We start from the raw sequence: 21,415 nt of genomic DNA, 5'->3' as shown, positions 1-21,415 counted from the left end.
ATTCTTGTTCAGTCTGGCTTCCCAGACCACCTATAAAGTTGACCTCTGAAGGCACAGTGTTGGTGACCAATGTCAAACGCAGAAGTGATCACCCATTACAGAAGCAACCAGAAATGCCTTTGAAATAGGCAAGTAGTGTTTGTGGTCAAAGCAATGATACAAAACTGCTAATTCTGTGTGAAAAACTGCTTCTAATGATTAACTCATGTGAAAACCATCATTTCTGAGTTAGATTTCTTTTAGCTTGGTCCAAGGAAACTCTCTAATCTCTTCAAGACTATACTTACATCCTGTTGAATGATGATGATATCTTCTCCATTTTCAACTTGTAGTTGAGGAACTATGGGAAGGGCATCCTGAGACGCTGACATTGCCATGGCAATTGCTAAAGCTGCTTCTTCTTCAGCTTCCATCTTTTCTTTGCATTTCTGATTATGATTCACATCATCTTTGTAGGTATCATCATTTTCATCCTTTTCAGGAGAGAGTACAGCAACTTCTGACTTAAAAGTTACTGTTGTGTCACTTGAAGGCATAGATGCTTCAAGAAGGTCCTCAATACTGGAGTTGAGCTCTGTATTGACATCTAATCTGCATTTCTCTTCTACTGGGGTGAACACTGTCTCATCACTGGGTATGACAGCATTACTGCTGTTGCTGCTTCTGCCAAAGCTGTCATCACATTGGGCAGTACAGTTCAGATCAAGTGTCAAGCTATTCTTTGAGGCATCTCCCTGTTGACTTGTATTACCTGGGGTAGGTCGAGATGGCTTTGGCCTATGTATATTACTAGAGGGCAGGGGTCTTGACTGAGTAAAGATGGGGGAAAGTTTATCTGAGTCTCTGTTTTCAGAACAGTTTCTCTGGAACTGTAGAGAAAACTTGCGCTGTGTTTGAGGAGATGGCGAAGGTATTTTGCAGGGAATGAATCCCTGAGGTCTATGCTTAGAGACATCTGTTCCAGTGCCAGTTGGTGCAGAGGGAGCAGATGAAGAAGGAGTTGACAAGGGTGGAAACATTAATGGGGAATGATGAGATAAAGGAGAGGTGTTCAAACACTGACTGTGGGGTCTGCCTTTTGTTTGAACCATTGGCTTTGGTTGCTCTATTGTTGTTGAACTAGGAAGTCCTACTGAAATGCTGCCCAGTCTGTCAGTAATGTCCTCCAAGTTGGCACTCAGTTTTGTAGCACACAGTCCTTTTCCAGTTTTCTCTAAATGGTCTGTGCGCTCAAGGGAGCTGTTCTCTGTGGTTTCTGGATAGCTGGTAGAGACAGATGCCTGCAAAAAGCTGTCATGTCGACCATCCAAAGTGTCTCCTACGCCCAGCTGGATGGCCTCAGCAATTTCCACCTCATCTGCAATAGCCATCAGACGACGACGCATCCTGGTAAAATGAGTGGAACTGGAAACATTTAGCATTTCTAATAGTTTTGAAAATACGTGGGGTACTGCAGTAACCATTCTTGCAGAACTCAAATATATCCTCCGGGAGAGTTTACCAACCATTGAGTGGGAATTATCAATGGACTGCAAAGCAAAGGTTAAGAGGGACAGCAGCTTTTTATACCTGAAAGAAAAACAAACACATTCAATTACTAGACAAGTCAAAATTACTGCAAAATATATGCAAATAAAAAGGTACTAATTTACAGCTTATACATTTAAAAAAAGTCATTTCAGAACAAAGGATCTATAAATTTTTAATTATATAGCCTAGACTTGAGGTTTTTATGTCAATCAAAGATTAAGGTATTAGTAACCTATATATGCTCTGTAACTTCTGAGTCTTTCATGAATCTAAAATGTGTCTTTCTTAGAGGGGTGGGGATGGAGTAGAAAGGAAGAACAAAGTAATATATTTGCAGAAGAAAAATTACCTGACTTCAACAGGCTCAGCTTGTGAAACATCAGTACTGACAATATGAGGGTAAAATTCAGCAGGAAATTCCAACAGCAGTCTGTCTATAAGACAAAGGCGACCCAGAAGTTCTTGCCAGTTGTTTGATTCAGTTTGGTTTCCAAGAATACAACTTAAGACATAATCAACACCACCAATACCAATGGATCCTATGAAAAGGAAAGCAAAAATAATTGAAAAACAATGATATTAAAATCTAATAAAGCAAAACATCAAGATAGCATAATGCCAAGAAGAATTTCTTAGGGGCTGCTTGGGTGGCTCAGTCAGTTAAATGGCCAACTCTTGATTTTGGCTCAGGTCATCATCTCAGGGTCCTGGGATTGAGCCCACAGTCTGGCTCTGTGCTCAGCAAGGAGTCTGTTCCCTTTCCCTCTGCCCCTTCCTCTGTGCCAAAGGGACAAAACCCTGTATACAACTGCCCTATCAGAGATTACAGGATTAGACAGTCGGCGAGGGAAAATGGTTAAGACCTGCTATATTATTATTAAGTAAAAAGTTATTACCAGCTTTAAGTATTTCTCTGCCAACTGCCAACTCTCCTGCTTGGCCTTTGCATAATTCCAACAGTGTTGATATAGACAGCTGACTTGTACGACTAAAAATGAAAGAAGAAATGTCAGACTCGGATCTTAGATAAAATACACGTTAAAAGGACAATAGTAATGTAATGCTATGTGAAAAGATGGGTAAAAGTTTCTGTAAGTGTTTGCTTTTCCACCACTAAAATCACATTAACAATGTCCCTACAAAAAATAATATTCATTATTTAAGGTCTAATTTCATAAATTTTACCTCATTTGTGTTAAGCACAGAATTGTTACTAGTGGCTCTGAGAGAGCAAATACTAATTTAAATAGCAAACCAGATAAAAGGCATATTTTGATTATTTCATTAAAATTAAAAAGACTCATTTTGATTTCTGAATTTTCAGTAAGAATCTCTTGCATTAAAAACAAAACCTTCCCATCCAAAACTTTATATTTTTTTATATAGACTGAGTGGGTTCCAAATACCTTAAAATCTCTACTATATTTTTTTATAATGTTCTGTCATTGAAGGGACCAGGTAAACAACCTAATTTTAGTATTTGGGAAAGCACACAACACAACAAATGCCACAAAAGCAATGAAGTGCTCAGAAAAATATGTGCTCTAATCCTGAAAAACTACATAATTTTTCTATACATTTTACAAATTATTTGTTAATTTGCCTAATGTTGTTCAGGTATTATAGTATTCTCTCTAAGCAACAAGACAACTCTAATACTTTCAATCCAGAGGCTTGTGTAGAGAAAACAATGGAGGCGGAGGACAGTCTTCATGAAATGAGAAGCAAGTCAAATCTAAGCACCTAGTTTTTGAGACTGGCTACAGACCTACAAACGACATCATGTGACTTAGGAAGGAAGACAAAAGTTGGGCTGAGCAAGCTCCAAATGGGCACAACAAGGGAGATTCAGTGCTTCCTCCCCTGAGATGGGCAGGACATGAAGTGGCAAGAATGCCGTCCAACCTCTGGCGATAGCTGTGCCCACGAAAGGAGCAGTGGGTGGAGCACTGGTCTCCTAAAAGCACAGTTTGAGTTTTTTTGTTTTTTTTTACTACACTCACGCCTCACTTCTCTACCTGACTATCCCTACCCCTCCAATTAGCATTATTCTTGTTCTTGTCAGTTTTTAAGGATACTGCAGGGCTATATGGAGTTTGTTGCTGTTTTTTTGTTTGTTTTTAAGCATAAACTGTCATAGAGTACAATTCCATTACACAGCAAATATGGAATGTTTTTTTTTTTAAGCAGGTGCAATGATGTTATTGGTTCCTATCTTGTATAACTCAGTCTCTAAAATGAGATTATGTATATAACACCTACTGTTCTTTCAACTGGATTTGAGATTAAGAATATTACTTTAAGATAAAAAAAAAAGTCAATCACAACACAGTAATACAGTTACCCATGCAGTTTGTTAGCCTGGTTTTTACTTGTCATTAGTCCTTCTCCCTAGTGTTCAACAGCTTTAAGTGTTACATTTTAATTTCAAATTTCAAAGCCTCACTTAATAAACATGTATCAAATACTCACCAGGTGTGAGGCTTGTTGCTAGGCTTTTAATATAAGAGGGTTTGAAGCAGTTCATCAATAGGGCCTTACCTATTGGCATCTGCACACTTCACTAAGATGGTGTCTACAACAGGCCGGAGAAGTCTCTGCAGTTTGATTCTTTCTGCCAAACTATGGCAAGGAGTATATACTAGCATGGCTCTCAACGTTTTCTGGGAGGAAAAAACTGAAGGTTAGTTTAACTGTATTTGAAAAGCATCAGAGACCCTGGCATCTGAAAAGATCTGAGACCATTTAATAAAATAAATAATGATAGAAAAGGATTATAACCCATAAATAAAATAATCCATGAATCCATACTGATACTAATAAATGAATGAATAAATAGATGGGGTACAGAGAAACTCTCTGAACTATTTCTGCAATTTTCGAAGTATGAATTTCAAAATGAGAAGTTAAAAAAGAGCTTCTAATGACCAAAATATTTGAGCTGAAATGTCAGGTCGTGATGCCTGCAAATAACTCTCAAATGGTTCAGCAAAGAATTATATATGGTCGGGGGGCAGGGGAAGGGAGAAAGAGAATGGAGAGCTTTAAGGGAAGGAGCCGTTTCTGCCTCCACTGTGCATGGCACGCTAAGTAATTATAGAGGAATCAGAATATAGTATGATTCTCAGAGTCCCTTCACTCCGCAGCTCACAAACTAGATGGGAAACCATCTGAAATTAAGAAGAAACAACCAGACAGTAAGGTAGTACATTGAACAACCAAGTATGCCTGAAGGTTTGTGTTGGAAAATAGTAAGAGAAAGAGGTAAAAAGTTGGGCAAGTACATTGATTTTTACAGTACGGTGGTCCCTGGATATTCTACATGAAAATACAGACCATGGTAAGATAGATTTGGGAAATAATACATTGTACTTCTTGCTCTTATAAATTCCTAATGTACATTAGCTTACTGAAGGTTAAGATTCCCTTGCAGTGAACAGACCCACGTAACTCGTGTAATTCATTGTTCATCAATTTTAACCGAACACAGAACTCTTTCTTCAGGGGAAGTTTTCATAATCCTGCCAAACTGTCATGGAATATGCTTTTGGAAATGCTGCTAAAGCAACAGAATCCTCTAAGGGTTTCTAACCTAGGGAATAATCAAAGTGGTCTTCAAGGAATACTGATGGCTACTATATAGTCAATGTTCTTAAAATGTTACAGACATTATGGCTAGAGGTTTTACACAATCTCTCTTCAAACCGAAGAGGCAATATTTTCATTATTTTATATGTGAGAAAGCTGAAATTTAATGAGTCCTAAAGTCACACTGCTAGCAAATGGAAGAATGAGAATTTGAATCAAGGTCTCTATAATCTTGACCTTATGTTCAGACTGCCTGGGCTAGTCCCAGTTAACTAGGAGATTATTCAAGTATCCTAGCTAAGATGATAAATTATGACATCACTCAGTTCTGACTCCAAATTCATATTCATACCCATCAGCCTATACTACCTCTCAAAAAGAAGATTCATTAGGCATAGCTGTTACAGGATGGATTAGAAAAAGACCAAGAGTGGAAGCAGAGAGATTAATGAGTTTTAAAAAACGAATTAATTAGGTACGAATTATTCTAAAGCAGTGGTTGTGAACTGGGGCAATTCTGACCCTGAGGGGACACTCAGCAATGCCTGGAGACATTCTTTGTTGTCGTGAAGGGGGTGGGAAGGAGAAGGGGGGGGTTGCTACTAGTATCTAGTGGGTAGAGGCCAGGGATGCTGCTGGACATCCTGCAGTGCACAAGCCTGCACCCTTGCCCCCAACAAATAATTATCTGGCTCAATGTCAACAGTGCTGAGGTTGAGAAACCCTGTTCTAAAGATATGTATACTCAGAATGGAGAAAGTGGCCTCCAAAATTACAAATTAAATAACAACCTCATCATTTCATCCCACTCATGAAAGACAACTTCTAATAGTTTCAACTAGAAAAACAACTCAGTCATCTATGTCATGGAACCCTCCTCTGTGAAAAGGATCCTGAATTTCCATACAACAATGTTTATTAATAATCAGTTCTCCTTAATGCCTAATATCAAATTTTTAAAAAATCAAAGTAACTATGATCACTTGCTATCCCATTAAGCATTTTTAATTTGATTATGTGTAAGATGTAAGGAAAATTTAAAGATATGAATAGCAAGACATGGCTATTTTAGGGGAGAAAAGTAAACAGTATATAAGAAAACCTGACTAGATTAAAACAAGTAAAATCCAAATGAAGAGATTAAATGGAAAACTGAAATTTCTTGGGATTACGGAATAAAAATTTGTATTTTCCAAAATTAAATCAGGTAAAGTAGTTTCACTGGATCTTAGGAGTGATATCTACGAGTTCAAAAAAAAAACCCAAAACAAACAAAAAACCCACCCATAATGCTTTGGTTATGTAATAAAGCTACTTACTAAAGCAGCAACGTACACTTTGTAGACAGGGTCACCACAGACCATTGATAAAACGTTGCAGCATGCCTCTACCACGTCTCCTGAGATACTGGTCTGGGAAGACCCACTGCTGGCTCCAGCACTCGGGCTGCTTCTACCGTTGCTCCCAGAATTTCCAGTGCTCTCCCCATTTGCCAATAGCAGAGCCCCACTAACATCGTGGGAAAGACGCCTGAGAGCCATCTCTCTTACATTCCAGTTTCTAGAAAATAAGCAGCCGACGAGTTCCATTCCAAATACCTATAGTCAAACAAACACAATGAATTCAATGTGGAGAAAAACTGATGAACTTCAAGTATTTGAAAATAAGCATGATTTTTGATTACTAAAGGAAGGTTGTGGACATTTCTTAAATCTCACCAATCCACACAGTTTGAAATTATGTCCAGCCACTTAAAAATCAGAAGGAGGAATTTTATATTTAATTTTAATTGGTAATTATCCAAACTCCTTAACATTTATTAGCTCAAATAAAATTGAGTGAACTCCATTAAGTAATTAGATGGATATGTATATGTTTCCGTACTCTTATGCTTATGACAAAGAAATCTGTAAAGAACCCCAACTTTGTATTTGTATTAAAGCTAAATCAAAAAAGGCACTGGAGTATCCAAGAGATAGAGTATTTTTCTTACAAATGACAGTGGTAAGTCAAAAACTTTTAATGTGATTTTGTCTTGCAGAAAAAGGTTAAAGAAAAAAAAAACCCTCAACAACATAGTTGGAACTATAACAAAGGGAGTGAAAAATTCTAAAGAAAAAAAAAAAAAAACTCGTGTTCAAATCAGCAAATCACCAAGCCTGTAAAGCCCAAGAGTCGCTAAATAAAGGAAAGGGTACATGGTCTTGACATTATGGGCCAATTAGCTAAAAGTAAACTTAAAACCTAAGGTAACTTACCATATGAAAATTTTCTGAATTTTAGAGATGAATAAACACAATTTTAGGGCAAATAAATGATGACTTAAGTGTGTTCTGTTACAAGGTGACAGTAAAGGAGAATAAATCAACTAGAATATAGTCATCTCATATGCCCGGCATGCAGTGTTAAATAGCATACCATGATCTAAGTCTTAATTGTTTTATATCACATCCTTAATAAAAAACTAGGAGTAGATAGCATAGTCCAGCCTAAAGCTTAAGCAAAACTCACTACACCACTGCCTTGAAAGAATGGCATCCAATAGCTCCTAAGTATCAACTCTGAGAGTTCTTTTGACGACTCGTGAAGGGGCAGGTGAGGGCCTATGTTCAGTACCATTAATGAACCAGATAAAAGAAATAAGGTATGTTTATTAAGTTTGCAAATTTTATTAGATTCAGGATAGGTTACTTACATGCTGAGAAAAGAGAATTCAAAAGCTGCAGGACTATAATAGTCATAAAAAGAAAAAGGAAATCCTAATGACATATGAGCTGAATGAGTTTGTACAAATTTAATATATTAAACAGAATTTAACAGATTATTGAAAACATTTTACTTCACTACTGTCTACTGGAGACATTGTTTAGTTTGGGATTCTACATTCTTAAAAAATAATAGTAAGCAGACAACAACAAAGAAAATCACTAGAATCCAACCAACCAATAGAAATTCCGATTTACTGAGGAAGAAAACACATTTCATCAGAAGAGAAAGTAAAAACAGAAACTGTCCTTACAAATAAAAATGCCTAATATAAGTCAAAAAGCTACATTTTTCCCCTTATTCATCCACTTAGCAAAGTATTAAGCACCTACTATTATGCCATGAGGATACAGAAAAAAGAAGTTGAATTTAAATGGTAATAAAGAAGAAAAATGACAGAAATTTTTAGTAGAAATGGGATGAAACATTTGAACAAGTTAGCATTGAAGGAGCCTAGTGTCTATCCCCAGATAATCCTGATGTCTGATGGTTCAGAAAGAGATTTTTCTAGAGATGGGAGGTGAGACTCCAAGAATTTTCAAAGTTTAAACTCTATAATAAGAGTGTTAACACCAGAGGTAGAATTTTCAATCCAATTATCAGTCATGAGGGAGCCAAGCGAAAGTACTTTCAGTTATGAACAACTGGGAGATAGCTACATTAATTGGTCTATAAAGGCTTATTTGAGAAATGAAGACTAAGAACTTACCTGAATCCATGGCTCAGCTAAATCTTTGTAAGCAGGAGGAATCTGCTGAGCTCCATAATGAGTAAGGTTAAAACTGCTCTCCTGACTCCTCCGTTGTGATCCAGCCAAAGGCTGCTGCTGTATGGTTTGTTGCTGTGCAGCTCTCAGGGAAGAAGGGGAATCCACAGGGCTTGACAACTCATGGCTAAATGAAAAATTAACCAAATCTTGTTAGAAGATTTAAATAACACTTTGAGAACATTTTTATTTTTTATTAAACATATCCAAATCATTAATTCAAAATTGTTACCTGTAGAAATCATGAGATCTCCACTTAGACCTACAAAGGGGACATATTAAAGGTTCTCTATTTCTTCTACATTCTTCTGCCCCTGAAAAATTAAAGGAAAAAAACTTTTAAAAAATATAAATGCTTAACATTAAATAACTATATATAATAATTGCTGCTAATGGCTAGTATAGGTTTATATCGGAGGAACCTCAAAAAATAATTTGATGTATTTACTTAGAAGCAGGCAGAGGATGTAAAATTATTCTGATGCGCGTACCTTTTGCAAATGCTATTTTTCTTAGTTACAACATGTATTTTGCGAACTATTTTTTAAAACATTCTGCCCACTTGATTACGTGGTAATGTCATTCCAAAATGTGCTTTCATGTTACCCTGTCATGCCTGCCCAGCTCTTCTTCTGCCTCCTCACCTCCACGTACACCTTCCAGACCAGAATTATGTTTTTAATTCTGTGCATGCCTTCCATTACTACATGTATCACAATGTGTTACATTTCTTCGCTCACAAAGCTCATCTCCTAACAGATCCTAAACTCCAATTCGTTGAAAACTTTACTTAAGGGCCTAGATATACTTCTTTTCTTCTCACCCCAGGCTCCCCAAAGTCATGTTAAAATCCTAAATAATACAGTTGACTCCTAGAGTAACTGTGCTGAGGAAGCACAGGGAGAAGAAGAGCCACATACAGATTGACATGCAGTGGTGATGCAGCTTGTTCCTGCAGCCTTCTTCGCACACGGTGAGACTCTCTTCATCAAGCATGCCCAGCAAGCAAATAGGACACATCTGTTCCTCCTCATCTTTTATACTATGAGGAAAAGGAAAGAAAAGCATTAAATGCTAAAGAATATAATACAGAATTAACACCATAGCTAAAACAATTTTGGATTCTTTACAATATGAAAAAACTAATTAGAAATTCTTGCTAGGAGCATCTTCTATAGAACTATTTGAGAAATATTTCTTTCTCCTACTACTATACAGTAATTTTAAATAAGATTCATACCACTAGTATTTATAGATTGTGGGTATGAGTTAACCTTTCCTTGCTATAAATACAATTCAGTATAGGAAGTACAATCTTAGAGACCTTTGTAGCTCCACAATTCTGCTGTTGTACCTTTTGAACAAACTGCTTTAAGGTTTGACTACTAAGATGTGACATGCCAGCAGTTTCAAGATTTCAATTATTGGAAAGGACCTTAGAGCTCATCTATTCCATGTAAGTTTGAAGGCCCATCACAGGTACTTTTTGTGGGTCCATAAACTGGTCCAACTTTCCTAGAAACTAAGCTAGAAACATATGTCACATTGTTAATAAGCAAACCCTTTCAACTAGACTTCTAGGAATATATTATAAGGAAATAGAGACAAAATATTAAGCATACACACACACGTACACATATATAAAAGAATGCTCACTGCAGTATTTAGCATAAAGAAAAAAAACAACCAAATGAACATCAAAAGGTTAAAAAAAAAAGTACACCCACACACTGTAAAGCTTTTACAAAGGACCTAAGACATTCATAAATGACAGACATCCACAATATACTATATAGTGGAAAAAAAAGACAGCATGACAGAATTCTAATTCATACAGAATGATTCCAATTTATGGCAAAACTGCAACTTTATTGTGTATATTTGAAGTATACTGTATATACCTGAATATTCTTAATACACAAAGTGCTTTTAAAAAAATCAGTAAGAAAAATACTAATAATTCAATAGTAAAATGGGCAACGATAAAGAGGAAATTGAAATGAAAAATACAAATAGCCAATTAAGTATGAAAAACAAAGTACAAAATGCATATTAATGAAACTGTATCTTTTTTTTTTTAATAACCTGATTGACAAAAATTGTATAGGTTGGTAACATCTGGCCTTGATATTGGCGCAGGAAAACAAGTTCTCATATATACTGCTGGTGGGAGTAAAAACTGAAATTTTTGGAAAGGAATGTGCTAGTATTTCTTTTTTTTTTTTTTTTTAAAGATTTTATTTATTTATTTGACAGAGATAGAGACAGCCAGTGAGAGAGGGAACACAAGTAGGGGGAGTGGGAGAGGAAGAAGCAGGCTCATAGCAGAGGAGCCTGATGTGGGGCCGGGATCACGCCCTGAGCCGAAGGCAGACGCCTAACCGCTGTGCCACCCAGGTGCCCCTGTGCTAGTATTTCTTAAAATTATTTAATGTACATACGCATGACCTAAAAAACCTATTTTCTAGGATGCCATCCTACGGAGTTATTTGGAATATATAAACAAAGAAAATTTACTGCATTTAATAGGCAAAAAATTAGGGGTACTAGATGTCTTAATTATGGCAATGGCAAAATAAATTGTGGTGTATCTACATAATCTTATACAGCCATGAAAAGAAAGTAGTGGATATTTTTGTACTGACTCAGGAAAATGGTCCTGGTATCTAAAGTTAAAAAAAAAAATCAAGTTTCAGATCAAAATATAAAGCATGACTTTTATATTTGTTTAAAAAACAAAAATGAGAGAATTATTGAGGAGTGTGTGTGTGTGTATGTATAAAAAAACAATGCGGGGAAGAGTTTTATTTCCTTTATTTAATTTTTAAAAGTTGTATTAAACTGTTAACAGTGGTTATTTTGTATGCAGCCCAGACTGGAGAGAGAAGTTTCGTTTTATATTTTATAAATTTTGGTTGAACCTTCACGATGTCATAAGTGGCTTTTAAAAATCAGTAACAATATTTCCATTACAATATAAAGACTAGGTTCTGAGATGTTAAATAAGCTGCCAAAGACCATAAAAATCAGTGTGTGGTAGGCTTTAATTTAAGGAGAATATTTCATAATCTACCCAACAAATTCGAGTCTCTACTAAGTTTACGCTTTTCTTTGGACCTAATATGACACTTCTACGACCTTAAGCTATAATTCCTGAAAAACAGGTCTGAATGACAGCAAGGTAACTGTTTTCTTTAAAAACTTTATAAAAGCTGAACAAACAGGTCCAAAAAGTCATGATGCATGATTCCTGAGGTGAAGGTGCACATGCTAGTCTCTTTCCCTCCTGATTATCTGCCCCTTCTCTTTATCTCTTTTCATAATTATGGAGCTATGTGGAATGGGGAAGTGCTGTCAAAATATGCATGCGGTAATGACAAAAATGAACAGAAACATGGCAGAAATGATTTGTACAACAATCTGTAATAAGAAATATTAATGGCAGAGATGATCCCAGGTCAAGTAACTTTCAAATTACACCAAAAATAGCTTATACAAATGACTTAGAAGAAAAAAATAAAATTCCAAAATGTAGTCCAACTGCAAATACAGCTTATTACTCAAACGCTTTTCTGACTTCGGCATCCATTTATTGTTGGACATGAATTGTTTCTGTACTTTCACATTTTAAGAAACCGGTAGAAACATTTTTGTGCCCACCTCTTCTACGTTTCACATTTTCTTTATAACAATTTTTTCAGAAGTCACTTAAGTAGAGAGCAGGGGTTAGCATACTACAAGGGGATCAAATTAGCCTGTTCCAGCTTTTGCAAATAAAGTTTTATTGGAACACAGCCACACCCATTCATTCACTTATCCTCTATGGCTATTTCAGCTACAAGGGCAGAGAGAGGTGAGTAGTTGTGACAGAGACCTGATAAACATTAAAGCCCAGACCTGATAAACCTTAAAGCCCAAAGTATTTAAAGTATAAAAAAGTCACCCATAATAATGCCACCTATTAATAACCATTAAAATTCTTACTCATTACATATGAACCCACAATACCTTTATATATAAAAATTGGGTTCAGGCATAACATGCAGTGTTATAACCTGGATTTTGTTTCATGCCATTCAGTATTCTTCAGAAGCATAAAGATTTACTTACTTATTTGAGAGAGAGAGCACAAGACAGCAAGCGCCAACAGGGGAAGGGGCAGTAAAAACTGGAAAGAATCTGCAGCAGACTCCCTGATGAGCTCAGAGCCTGAGAGAGGGCTCAATCTCACAATACTGAGATCATGACCTGAGCTGACTTCAGAAATCGGATGCTTAACCAACTGAGCCACCCAGGCGCCCCAGAAGCATAATTTTAATAGCTGCATGAACTGTTCCTAATATGGGTATACTTTAGCCATTCCCTTGCTGGATATTTAAGCTGTTCTCAATTTTTTCCAAAATACTATGACAGAGAGTCATATATATAAATCTTGTGCATTTCTCAGATTAAAATTTTTTGTCAAGGAAAGTACATTTACTGCATCAACAAATATAAACATTTTAAAAATCACATTATTTTTTTCCAGAAAGACTACAGAACTTGACATACAGTGAAGCAAATCCTTGTACAAGAACCGAATTGTCTCATGACAAAGTCTCTACTAATTATCTAAATACATTTGGTATCTTTTTTTGTTAAATGACTATTTCCTTAGTTACTAGGTTAACTAAACCATTTTCATGTTTGTTAGTCTTTTTCTTTTTTTTTTTAAAGATTTTATTTATTTATTTGACAGAGATAGAGACAGACAGCGAGAGAGGGAACACAAGCAGGGGGAATGGGAGAGGAAGAAGCAGGCTCCGAGCGGAAGAGCCTGATGTGGGGCTCGATACCAGAACGCCGGGATCATGCCCTGAGCCGAAGGCAGACGCTTAACCGCTGTGCCACCCAGGCGCCCCAATGTTTGTTAGTCTTTTGAAATTCTTTTGTGAATATTCTCTTCATGCCCTTTGCCCATTTATGTACTAGGACCTTAGGTTCCTGTTTATAGCTTTTTTTTTTTGGGGGGGGGTAAAGTTTTTAAAGTATATTCAATTTGTCCCAATTCTGGCTTTTATTGTTTCATATATAAATTAATATTAACACAATGCAATCAGGTCTCCAGACAAATTTTCTGTTTTTTTTTTTAATTATAGTCTTTAAGTATAAAAATTTGTGATTACATGAAACATTAACCTACTTACCTACACAGTATAATCTCAGTTTATCAAGATGACAGCTTCAGTGGTTCCTCCCATGGATACATTAATCCAAATGAATTAATAAAACCTCCATATTATGGCCAGCCCATATTTGGACAGTATCTTCGTTTTTTAGAGAGAAACTTTCCATTTTAACTATGGCTACCCAGTTTTAAACATTTTTTGTGAATCACAAGGAGAATGGCTCCAGAGTAAGTTTGGGTCAGGAAGCTCAAGAAATAAAGCTCATTATTTCATCTATTTAGAAGAGATAAGGAGAAAGGTTCTGGTTCTGCCTTTGCTCAGCTGAGCTGCATGACCTCTTTTGGCTTCAGGGTTATCACTGAACCATGTAAACTAGAAATCTCTAATTCCCAAATCATTTAATCAAAAATAAGAAAATTTAAACATTTATTTTTCCCTTAGGTGTCTCCTTTCTTTTCTTCACAGATCCCTTGACCTGATTACTTTCTTTTCTTCAAGAATTGTGAAGTAGTAATAATACTCAAAAAAATTGCTGGGATGAAGATGGGACTCAATCACTTAGACTAGTGCTTCTCGAACAGGTGCCTCAGGAACACATAGGAGGTGCCCTTTTCAGAGAAGCAGCATTCCTTTCTGGAGTAATTTAAGAGACTCATTTTTACATTAAAACCAATGAAGAAACCCAATAAAGAACTTGGTAAAGAAAGAAGATTCACATAAGACTTAAATTTTTTCACACCTGTCATTTTGGGCTGTATCTCAGATCCTTCAGCATTATGTGTTCATTCTTATTAATAACCAGCTAGGCAATGGAAGAGTTTGAGAAGAGCTGCAGATTTTAAATAACTGTGATTAATGGCTACTGTATCTCTTAATTACAAATGATTAGTCTGTTTAGAAGAGCATCCTCGTGTTCTCACAAGTAAAACAGCCTGTAATGAGGATTCTATGAAAATATCTACAAAAGAAGCAGTGATGTCATTCATACAATTTAAAGAGCCTACATTGGAAAGTGATTTTGGAATACCACTTTGGCTTGTATATAATTTGTTTATAAAAGAACTAAAGACATATTTTTTACACAGTGCCTCAGCTTCATTGTCTGCAAAAGAGTGATAAAACCTACGTAATGAGGTTGGTATATGAACAGAATGAGACACCATATTAGGTGCTTGGCAAAAAGTAGTGATTGATAAACAGTAGCCACTTATATTTTATACTTGCCACCTGATTCTTCTTATGGAATGACAATTATATTCTGATTTTTAAGGTGCCATTTTTCAACAGTGTAGTTTTTCAGGATGTAAAGTCCGTATGTATGTATGCATATATGTGTGTATACACACACATACCCAGAAGACCTTTGATATAGTTTACCCCTGATTTTAACTTCAAAGCCAAGATTCGGTATGTAAATTATTTTAGAAGAACTTAACAAGTAGATATAAAAAATTACCTCTAAAATTAAAAAGTAACAGTGGATTAATGCTTTTAATTCCTTAAAAAGTACTAACCTGTTTTCTGAACTAGATGTAGAAGTACTAGATGATGACAATGTATGAGAATTTGACATGCGTGAAACAAACTTCTGGATGGTGTTACGAGATGGAGCTTTGATCCTTGAGCTACGCCTACTGTGATATTTCTGGAACAAACTTTCAACCTAACATTGAAAAAAGATAGTAACAATGATATTCGTGCCATAATATACATATAAAGAGTTCTAGAGGTTGAACTGTCTTTTTTTTCATAAATTTTTCACAAGCTAATTTAAGAGCTTCAAAAATAAGAATATATATATAGCTTACTAAGGATAATATTTTTTACTGCAGGTCAGTGTTTACTTTCTTTTCGATCTGGAAGAAAAATCTAATTAGTCAAAGGATTATAAGAGATAAGCCTCAAATAATTCTTAAATATCTTCACACCTTCAAAGTGACCACTGTCTATTTAAATTTAGAGCTCATGGAAAATTGTCAGGAATGAGCCATAAAAATGTGTTAGCAATTTTACTCTAAAGCATTTATTAAAAATTACCTCAAAATTCTTTAAAGTTTTTCTCCATAACATTGGGTCTGAAGGTTCTAGTTGAAACACCCGGAGCATAACAAACAACAGATGAATACAGAATGTTCCACGCCCACAGCTGCAGTTCTAAAGAGTTAAAAAAGAACCTAGGGTAATAAATCTGTGGTTCTATTAGAATTCCTAAGATGATCACTTTTTTTATATTTCCAAGTTTAACAAAGTTTCTATTAATTTGCTTCATTACTCTTAGATATATAAGGATATGTAGGAAAAGTCTACACTGTGACTTAATCTCTTATTTTTGGTGAATTTATTAAATTTGTATTCTAAAGTATATTGAGTCATACTAGAGACTGTCACAAATACATTAAATCAAAATGTTTATTAGCCCAAAATATATTTTAAATTCAGTTCAGTTAAGAGAATTAACTGATCTAAATTTAAGAATGTTGTAGTACCTACATTTGAGTTAATACCAGATACTAATAAGATGTAAAATGGTGAAAAACCCTACCTGAGGCCCAATAAACACCCGGTATTTATTATCTGGGCTATCTCCTCCAATCAGGAAAGAGTTGGGTCCTATTTGTTGCAGTAAGTACAGCCTGGCCCGCATAACTTTGTTTACACGGCGGTTTGTCTCCTCAGGGCTGTATGGTGAGAAGCCATCCGGTGAAGGGGCTCTTCGAGGTGGTGTGATTCGCCCACTCTGAAACTTCACAGCATTGTTTTTGTATTAGGTAAATTGCTTACTTCTTGATAAGAAACAATAACCTAAAAAAGGGTTACACCAGAAGGCCATGTGGCATTTTATATTCTGAAAAAAGGCCCCAAAGTATAATGGAACAAAATGCGTTTTGCAAATGCTTTTTATCTAACATATGCATCCCAAGTAAACTTCTAAAATCTCAGTCAGCCTTATAACTAATGATAAATATTTGGCTGAGTAAGACAACCATGTGGTAATTTTACAAAATGTAAATATTTGAGTTCTTTGAAAAGAATTATGTAAACCAAGATTAAAAGAATAAAAATTCATCCATAAGCAAGCAAAATGACTTGTTTCTAGTGACAAAAATGAAACATCCAATTTCCTGGCTTCCACTTAAGGTGTTACTAAATGCTTTTTTGCAACTGGTAGTTTATAAACACCACCATGGAATTCTGCCCGTGGTACGCTGTAGAGAACTAATGGCAAGTGACTTTCCCCAGATTAAGATGTTTACTGAAGGCTAAATCTCATGTGGTGAAGGTGATATAGATCACTCATTCCACGCCACTGATTCCCCTAGAACTTGGGTCTTTCTATCAATGCGCGGTGGAAATTCTAGTTCTTTCTGATGCCTAGTTTAATTGTTAAAGATGATGATAAATGTTGGTGAGAACATGAAGGATTAGAACCTTCATACAGTTCTGGTGGGAAAGTAAAATGGTACAGCTGCTTTGGAAAACATGAGCCAGCAATTCCACTTCCAGGTATAAACCCAAGAGAAGTGAAAAGATATGTACACAAACAGATTCATATGCAAATGTTCCCAACAGCATTATTCATAATAACCAAAGAGTGGAAACAACTCAGACGTCCATCAACTAACAAATGGATAAATCAAATGTGTATATCCATACAAAAGAATGTTATTCTATAATTAAAAATGGAGTACTTCCAAACAGAATTACAGAGAATTGGGTCAATCAGAAATTAATTTTCAATGTTAAACAAACAAAACAAGAATGATACGGCATAGTTAATATTTTTGTGTTAATATATGTATGTACATGGGAAAAAAATCAATGCACACATTGATAAACACATTTTGTGGGGAAAAGATCCCCAGAAAAAACAAAGAAAAACAAATGGGGTACTGATACAAGTTATAGCATGAATGAACCTTGAAAACATGATGGTAGGTGAAAGAAACCAGTAACAAAACACCACATATAGTGCATGATTCCATTTACTGTTTATGAAATAATCAGAATAGGCAAATTATGTATAGACTAAGAAAGTAGATTAATGGTTGCCTAGGGCTGGAGAGAGACTGCTAATGGTCTGGGGCTTCTTTTTGGGGTGATGAAAATGTTTTGAAGTTGACTGTAGTGATGGCCACAACTTTTAATAGACCAAAAGCGAATGAACAGTACAATTTAAACAGGCGAACTGTACAGTATAGGAATTGTATCTCAATCCAGCCATTATTTAACAGGCAGTTATTAAAAAGTAAAAGAAAAAACAAGTACACACGTACATGCTATATGACCTAAGTATTCAGACCATGGATATGCTCGCAGATGTGTAAAATGATGGGTGCATGAAAAGTATTTTTGCAGGACTGTTTTTTAGTAATGAAAAGAAGGAATATACATGTCCATTAGTGTATGCAGTTCATTAAATAAACTGATTTATCCAGATAATGAAATGCTGACTTGGTGTTAAAAAGAATGAGGGGTAACTTTCACTAACATATATCCTAAAGTGGGGGAGGGAAGGGGAAATGCAATTCTGTATATACTCGTGGTAGACTTTTATATTTTGATGGCCCCTATAAACCACACCTCCCAGTGTTTATACCTTTGTGTAGTTCCCCCTCCCCCCACCCCACACACACACTGATTCTGGATTTGCAGCTAGCATGTAACTACTTTTGGGCAAGAAGTCATTAGGAAATGAGGCAGCTTTTTTTTTTTCTTTTCTTTTCTTTTTTTTTTTTTTTTTTGGCTTAAGAGAAATTTGTTTTGTAGTTCCAGAGGCTAGAAGTTCAAGAGCAGGTGTCAGCAAGATTCCCTCTAAGGACAGAGAAAGAGAATCTGTTCCATGCTCTCTCCTAGCCTACAAAACTTGGGTGTTGCAGTCCAACTTCCATGCTATGAGGAAAAGATGCCAACAGCCTCCAACGGTTGTGTCATCTCAGCTGAAGCACCAGACACGTGAGTGAGGAAGAAGCATCTTGGATATCCCAGCTTCAGCAGATACCATGGGGAACAGACAGAAGTCATTCCTGCTGAGCCCTGCCTAATTTGCAGATTCATGAGCAATAACAAGATTGTTGTTGTTTTAAGTTTAAAAAAAATAGCTCATTTAAAGATGTGTCAACATAGAGCCAATAGATACTGTTGGATATCTTGGACTTTAATGTAGAAAAATTTACTTCACATTTTCTTCTGGAAGGATTTATATACTGATGAGAGGAAAACAAAATCTCCTCCTTCTGGTCATGATCTTAATCATTCTACCACCCACTCATTTGCTCTTTGCTCTTCAAGTTTAGAAAGTAAATTTTAACTTGCAATTCTGCCACTAGAAGTCTTTCTCTATCTCTCTCAGAAAGTTAGCACATATCATTTTACAAATCTCTCTGATGTCTGATTTAATACAGAAGGCAGCTGGATTCTCATCTGTGCTTCTGCATTGAGTCTGCTGTAATAATGATGTTTTTGGTTAAAGTACATGAAGAAAATGTGGCTTCACAAGTATATGCAGCTAGAAAAGGTATTTTAGAAGACTCTTCCAATAATTATGAACACTCTTCTTTGATACTAGTCCCAAGAAGAGTGTGATATGGAATCTGAAACCACATCAACAAACTTCCTACTGTTACACATGGAAATCCAGATGGTCTTACACAATTTAAATAGATCATTTAAGGATGACTTTGTTACATCATGCACTGGTCATTGGGAAAATACTGGTTCACCAAATTATGCAGACTTCCCAAATGTTTTACACATTTCACTGTGCGAGACAGTAAAAAAAAAAAAAAAAAGAAAAACAAAAAAACCACATTTGGTAACATCACTGATCTTGTTAGAAAATTCAAGTATTGGGAAACTGTCAAGTTTACAGTGGTGGATATGAGTTTCCCAAAATTCTAATCTCACTAGTGAAAAAACATTTCAGTTGTCTTTCTTGAAGTTCCTTCCTTCACTTAACTCGTCTCAAGGAAAATGTCTGCCAAAAATACCCCAATTTCTGTTGTCATAGGTTTAATTTAGATGAATGCATCAGCTTTACTGACCACTGTAAATGTTAATGCAGTGAAAGAGGCAAATAACATTTCAGTTTTATTACAAAATTTGTTTTGATCTAATGGATCCACAGAAAGGGTCTCAGGACCTGCTCTCGTACCCCAACCAAGGATCTGTGGACCACACTTGGAGAAACGCTGCTCTAACAGATGGCTAGCCAGTCTTTTCTGTGTTATAAATGTATCCAAAAATTGTAGAAACTTAACATACTTGTTGAAACATTAACTTACAGGCACTGGGGAAACTCTTTTTCTCCGAACTCCTGGAGATTCCGACTTCACTGTGCGACCTGATGGGGAGCTGCTAGGAGAAGGACTGCGTCGGCCTTTGGGAGCGGGTGACGTGGTGCTCGCCTGGCCCTCTCCTTGAGACTCAGTTGACAAGTTGTGAATTTCAGAACCATCTCCTTTAATAGGGATTGGTTTTACCACCTAAATTAAAATTCCAACATTCCGATTACTTAAAAATATAAAAAATAAGTAAATCTGAACATAGCAGACCAAGAAATGAACTCGGGTTTCATTAGACAATGTTATACAACTATACAGATAATTTTATCAAGTTTTATTATTATTTCAAATGATAAATGTTAAGACTATTTTACCCACAGATTTCATTCATTTAGGCTTTATCACTAGTTGAAATGTTATACATAATTTTAGAATTTAGTATTATCTGTTATTATGTGCCCTAAATCACTTAACATTCAAAATCAATATCACAGGTTAGTAAACAAATGTGAAAAATAAGCACTTTTACCTTCTACAGTTAGTTTATTCAACTACATTCAACGAGATGTTTTCTTTTTCATTTCTATTGAGAAAATGCAGGATGTTGAAAACAATAATGGGCATAAATGCCCAAAGAGTCTGATTAATATAAAACCATTTTTCTCTCTTTTTACAATGTTATAGTAGTTTAGACACGCATTTCAGAATCATCAAAAGAAGCTACACATTTAAAGAGCAGTCTCTCAAGCAGAAAGGCCAGTTGCAAGACCTTTTGTTTCTCAACAGACCTAATCTAGCTCTGACCAAAAGGCCAAACTCTGTAGCCTTAGCCAACCTTCCCTGCCTTTCTCCCACTCCTCTTACACTGTTCTACTAGCCGGCTGCTGGGCCTACCACACACGACTGACCTGTCGTCTTCCTGGGCTTTCACTCCCACTCTCCTACCTACCCCACATCTGCAGCCTGCGGCACACCAAACAGCACACCTTCACCTGATGAACACCCCCATCTTTTAAGGCTCGGTTAAAATCCTACCTTTTACAAATGTGCACTTAACACTATCAGCCGGACATTTTTCTTCTTTCTAAGTTGTTACTACTCTCTGCTCACTCCACACATTTAGCATACTGTCACATACTGCTCTGTGATATTTCAGCCTTTATTTTTAAGTTGCATTTTCATAATTGGAGATATTTATACCTCATGTTTCAAGAAGGTCCTGATTTAATTTACATAAAACATAATATAAACAAAAGCAGACTTTCCAAGTAGACTATAAACTTCTTAAGGGTAATATGGAATCTGTGAACTATGAG

At 35.9% G+C, this 21,415-nt stretch overlaps 2 protein-coding genes across 2 annotated transcripts in view; one reads left to right on the top strand and one right to left on the bottom strand.

Moving 5' to 3' along the window:
* Nucleotides 1-21,415, top strand: part of ANKRD55 (ankyrin repeat domain 55) — a 697,933-nt gene that overhangs the window by 10,904 nt on the left and 665,614 nt on the right. The gene's annotated exons all lie outside the window — the stretch shown is intronic.
* The window catches only part of MAP3K1 (mitogen-activated protein kinase kinase kinase 1), an 88,300-nt gene that overhangs the window by 8,365 nt on the left and 58,520 nt on the right, over nucleotides 1-21,415 (bottom strand). The window contains exons 5-16 of the mRNA XM_034655631.1: nucleotides 20,100-20,300; nucleotides 16,361-16,561; nucleotides 15,856-15,972; nucleotides 15,333-15,481; nucleotides 9,571-9,692; nucleotides 8,883-8,964; nucleotides 8,594-8,777; nucleotides 6,438-6,716; nucleotides 4,072-4,193; nucleotides 2,427-2,518; nucleotides 1,880-2,069; nucleotides 288-1,569 (exon numbers count right to left, since the gene is read on the bottom strand). Of these exons, the coding sequence (XP_034511522.1) occupies nucleotides 288-1,569; nucleotides 1,880-2,069; nucleotides 2,427-2,518; nucleotides 4,072-4,193; nucleotides 6,438-6,716; nucleotides 8,594-8,777; nucleotides 8,883-8,964; nucleotides 9,571-9,692; nucleotides 15,333-15,481; nucleotides 15,856-15,972; nucleotides 16,361-16,561; nucleotides 20,100-20,300 (3,021 nt within the window). The remainder of the gene's footprint in view (nucleotides 1-287; nucleotides 1,570-1,879; nucleotides 2,070-2,426; nucleotides 2,519-4,071; nucleotides 4,194-6,437; nucleotides 6,717-8,593; nucleotides 8,778-8,882; nucleotides 8,965-9,570; nucleotides 9,693-15,332; nucleotides 15,482-15,855; nucleotides 15,973-16,360; nucleotides 16,562-20,099; nucleotides 20,301-21,415) is intronic.

Source organism: Ailuropoda melanoleuca, chromosome 3, assembly GCF_002007445.2.
Source record: "Ailuropoda melanoleuca isolate Jingjing chromosome 3, ASM200744v2, whole genome shotgun sequence".
In the NCBI taxonomy this organism is placed as follows: domain Eukaryota; kingdom Metazoa; phylum Chordata; class Mammalia; order Carnivora; family Ursidae; genus Ailuropoda; species Ailuropoda melanoleuca.
The sequence above is the reverse complement of the archived record's forward strand: the minus strand, read 5'-3'. Positions and strand labels throughout refer to the sequence as shown.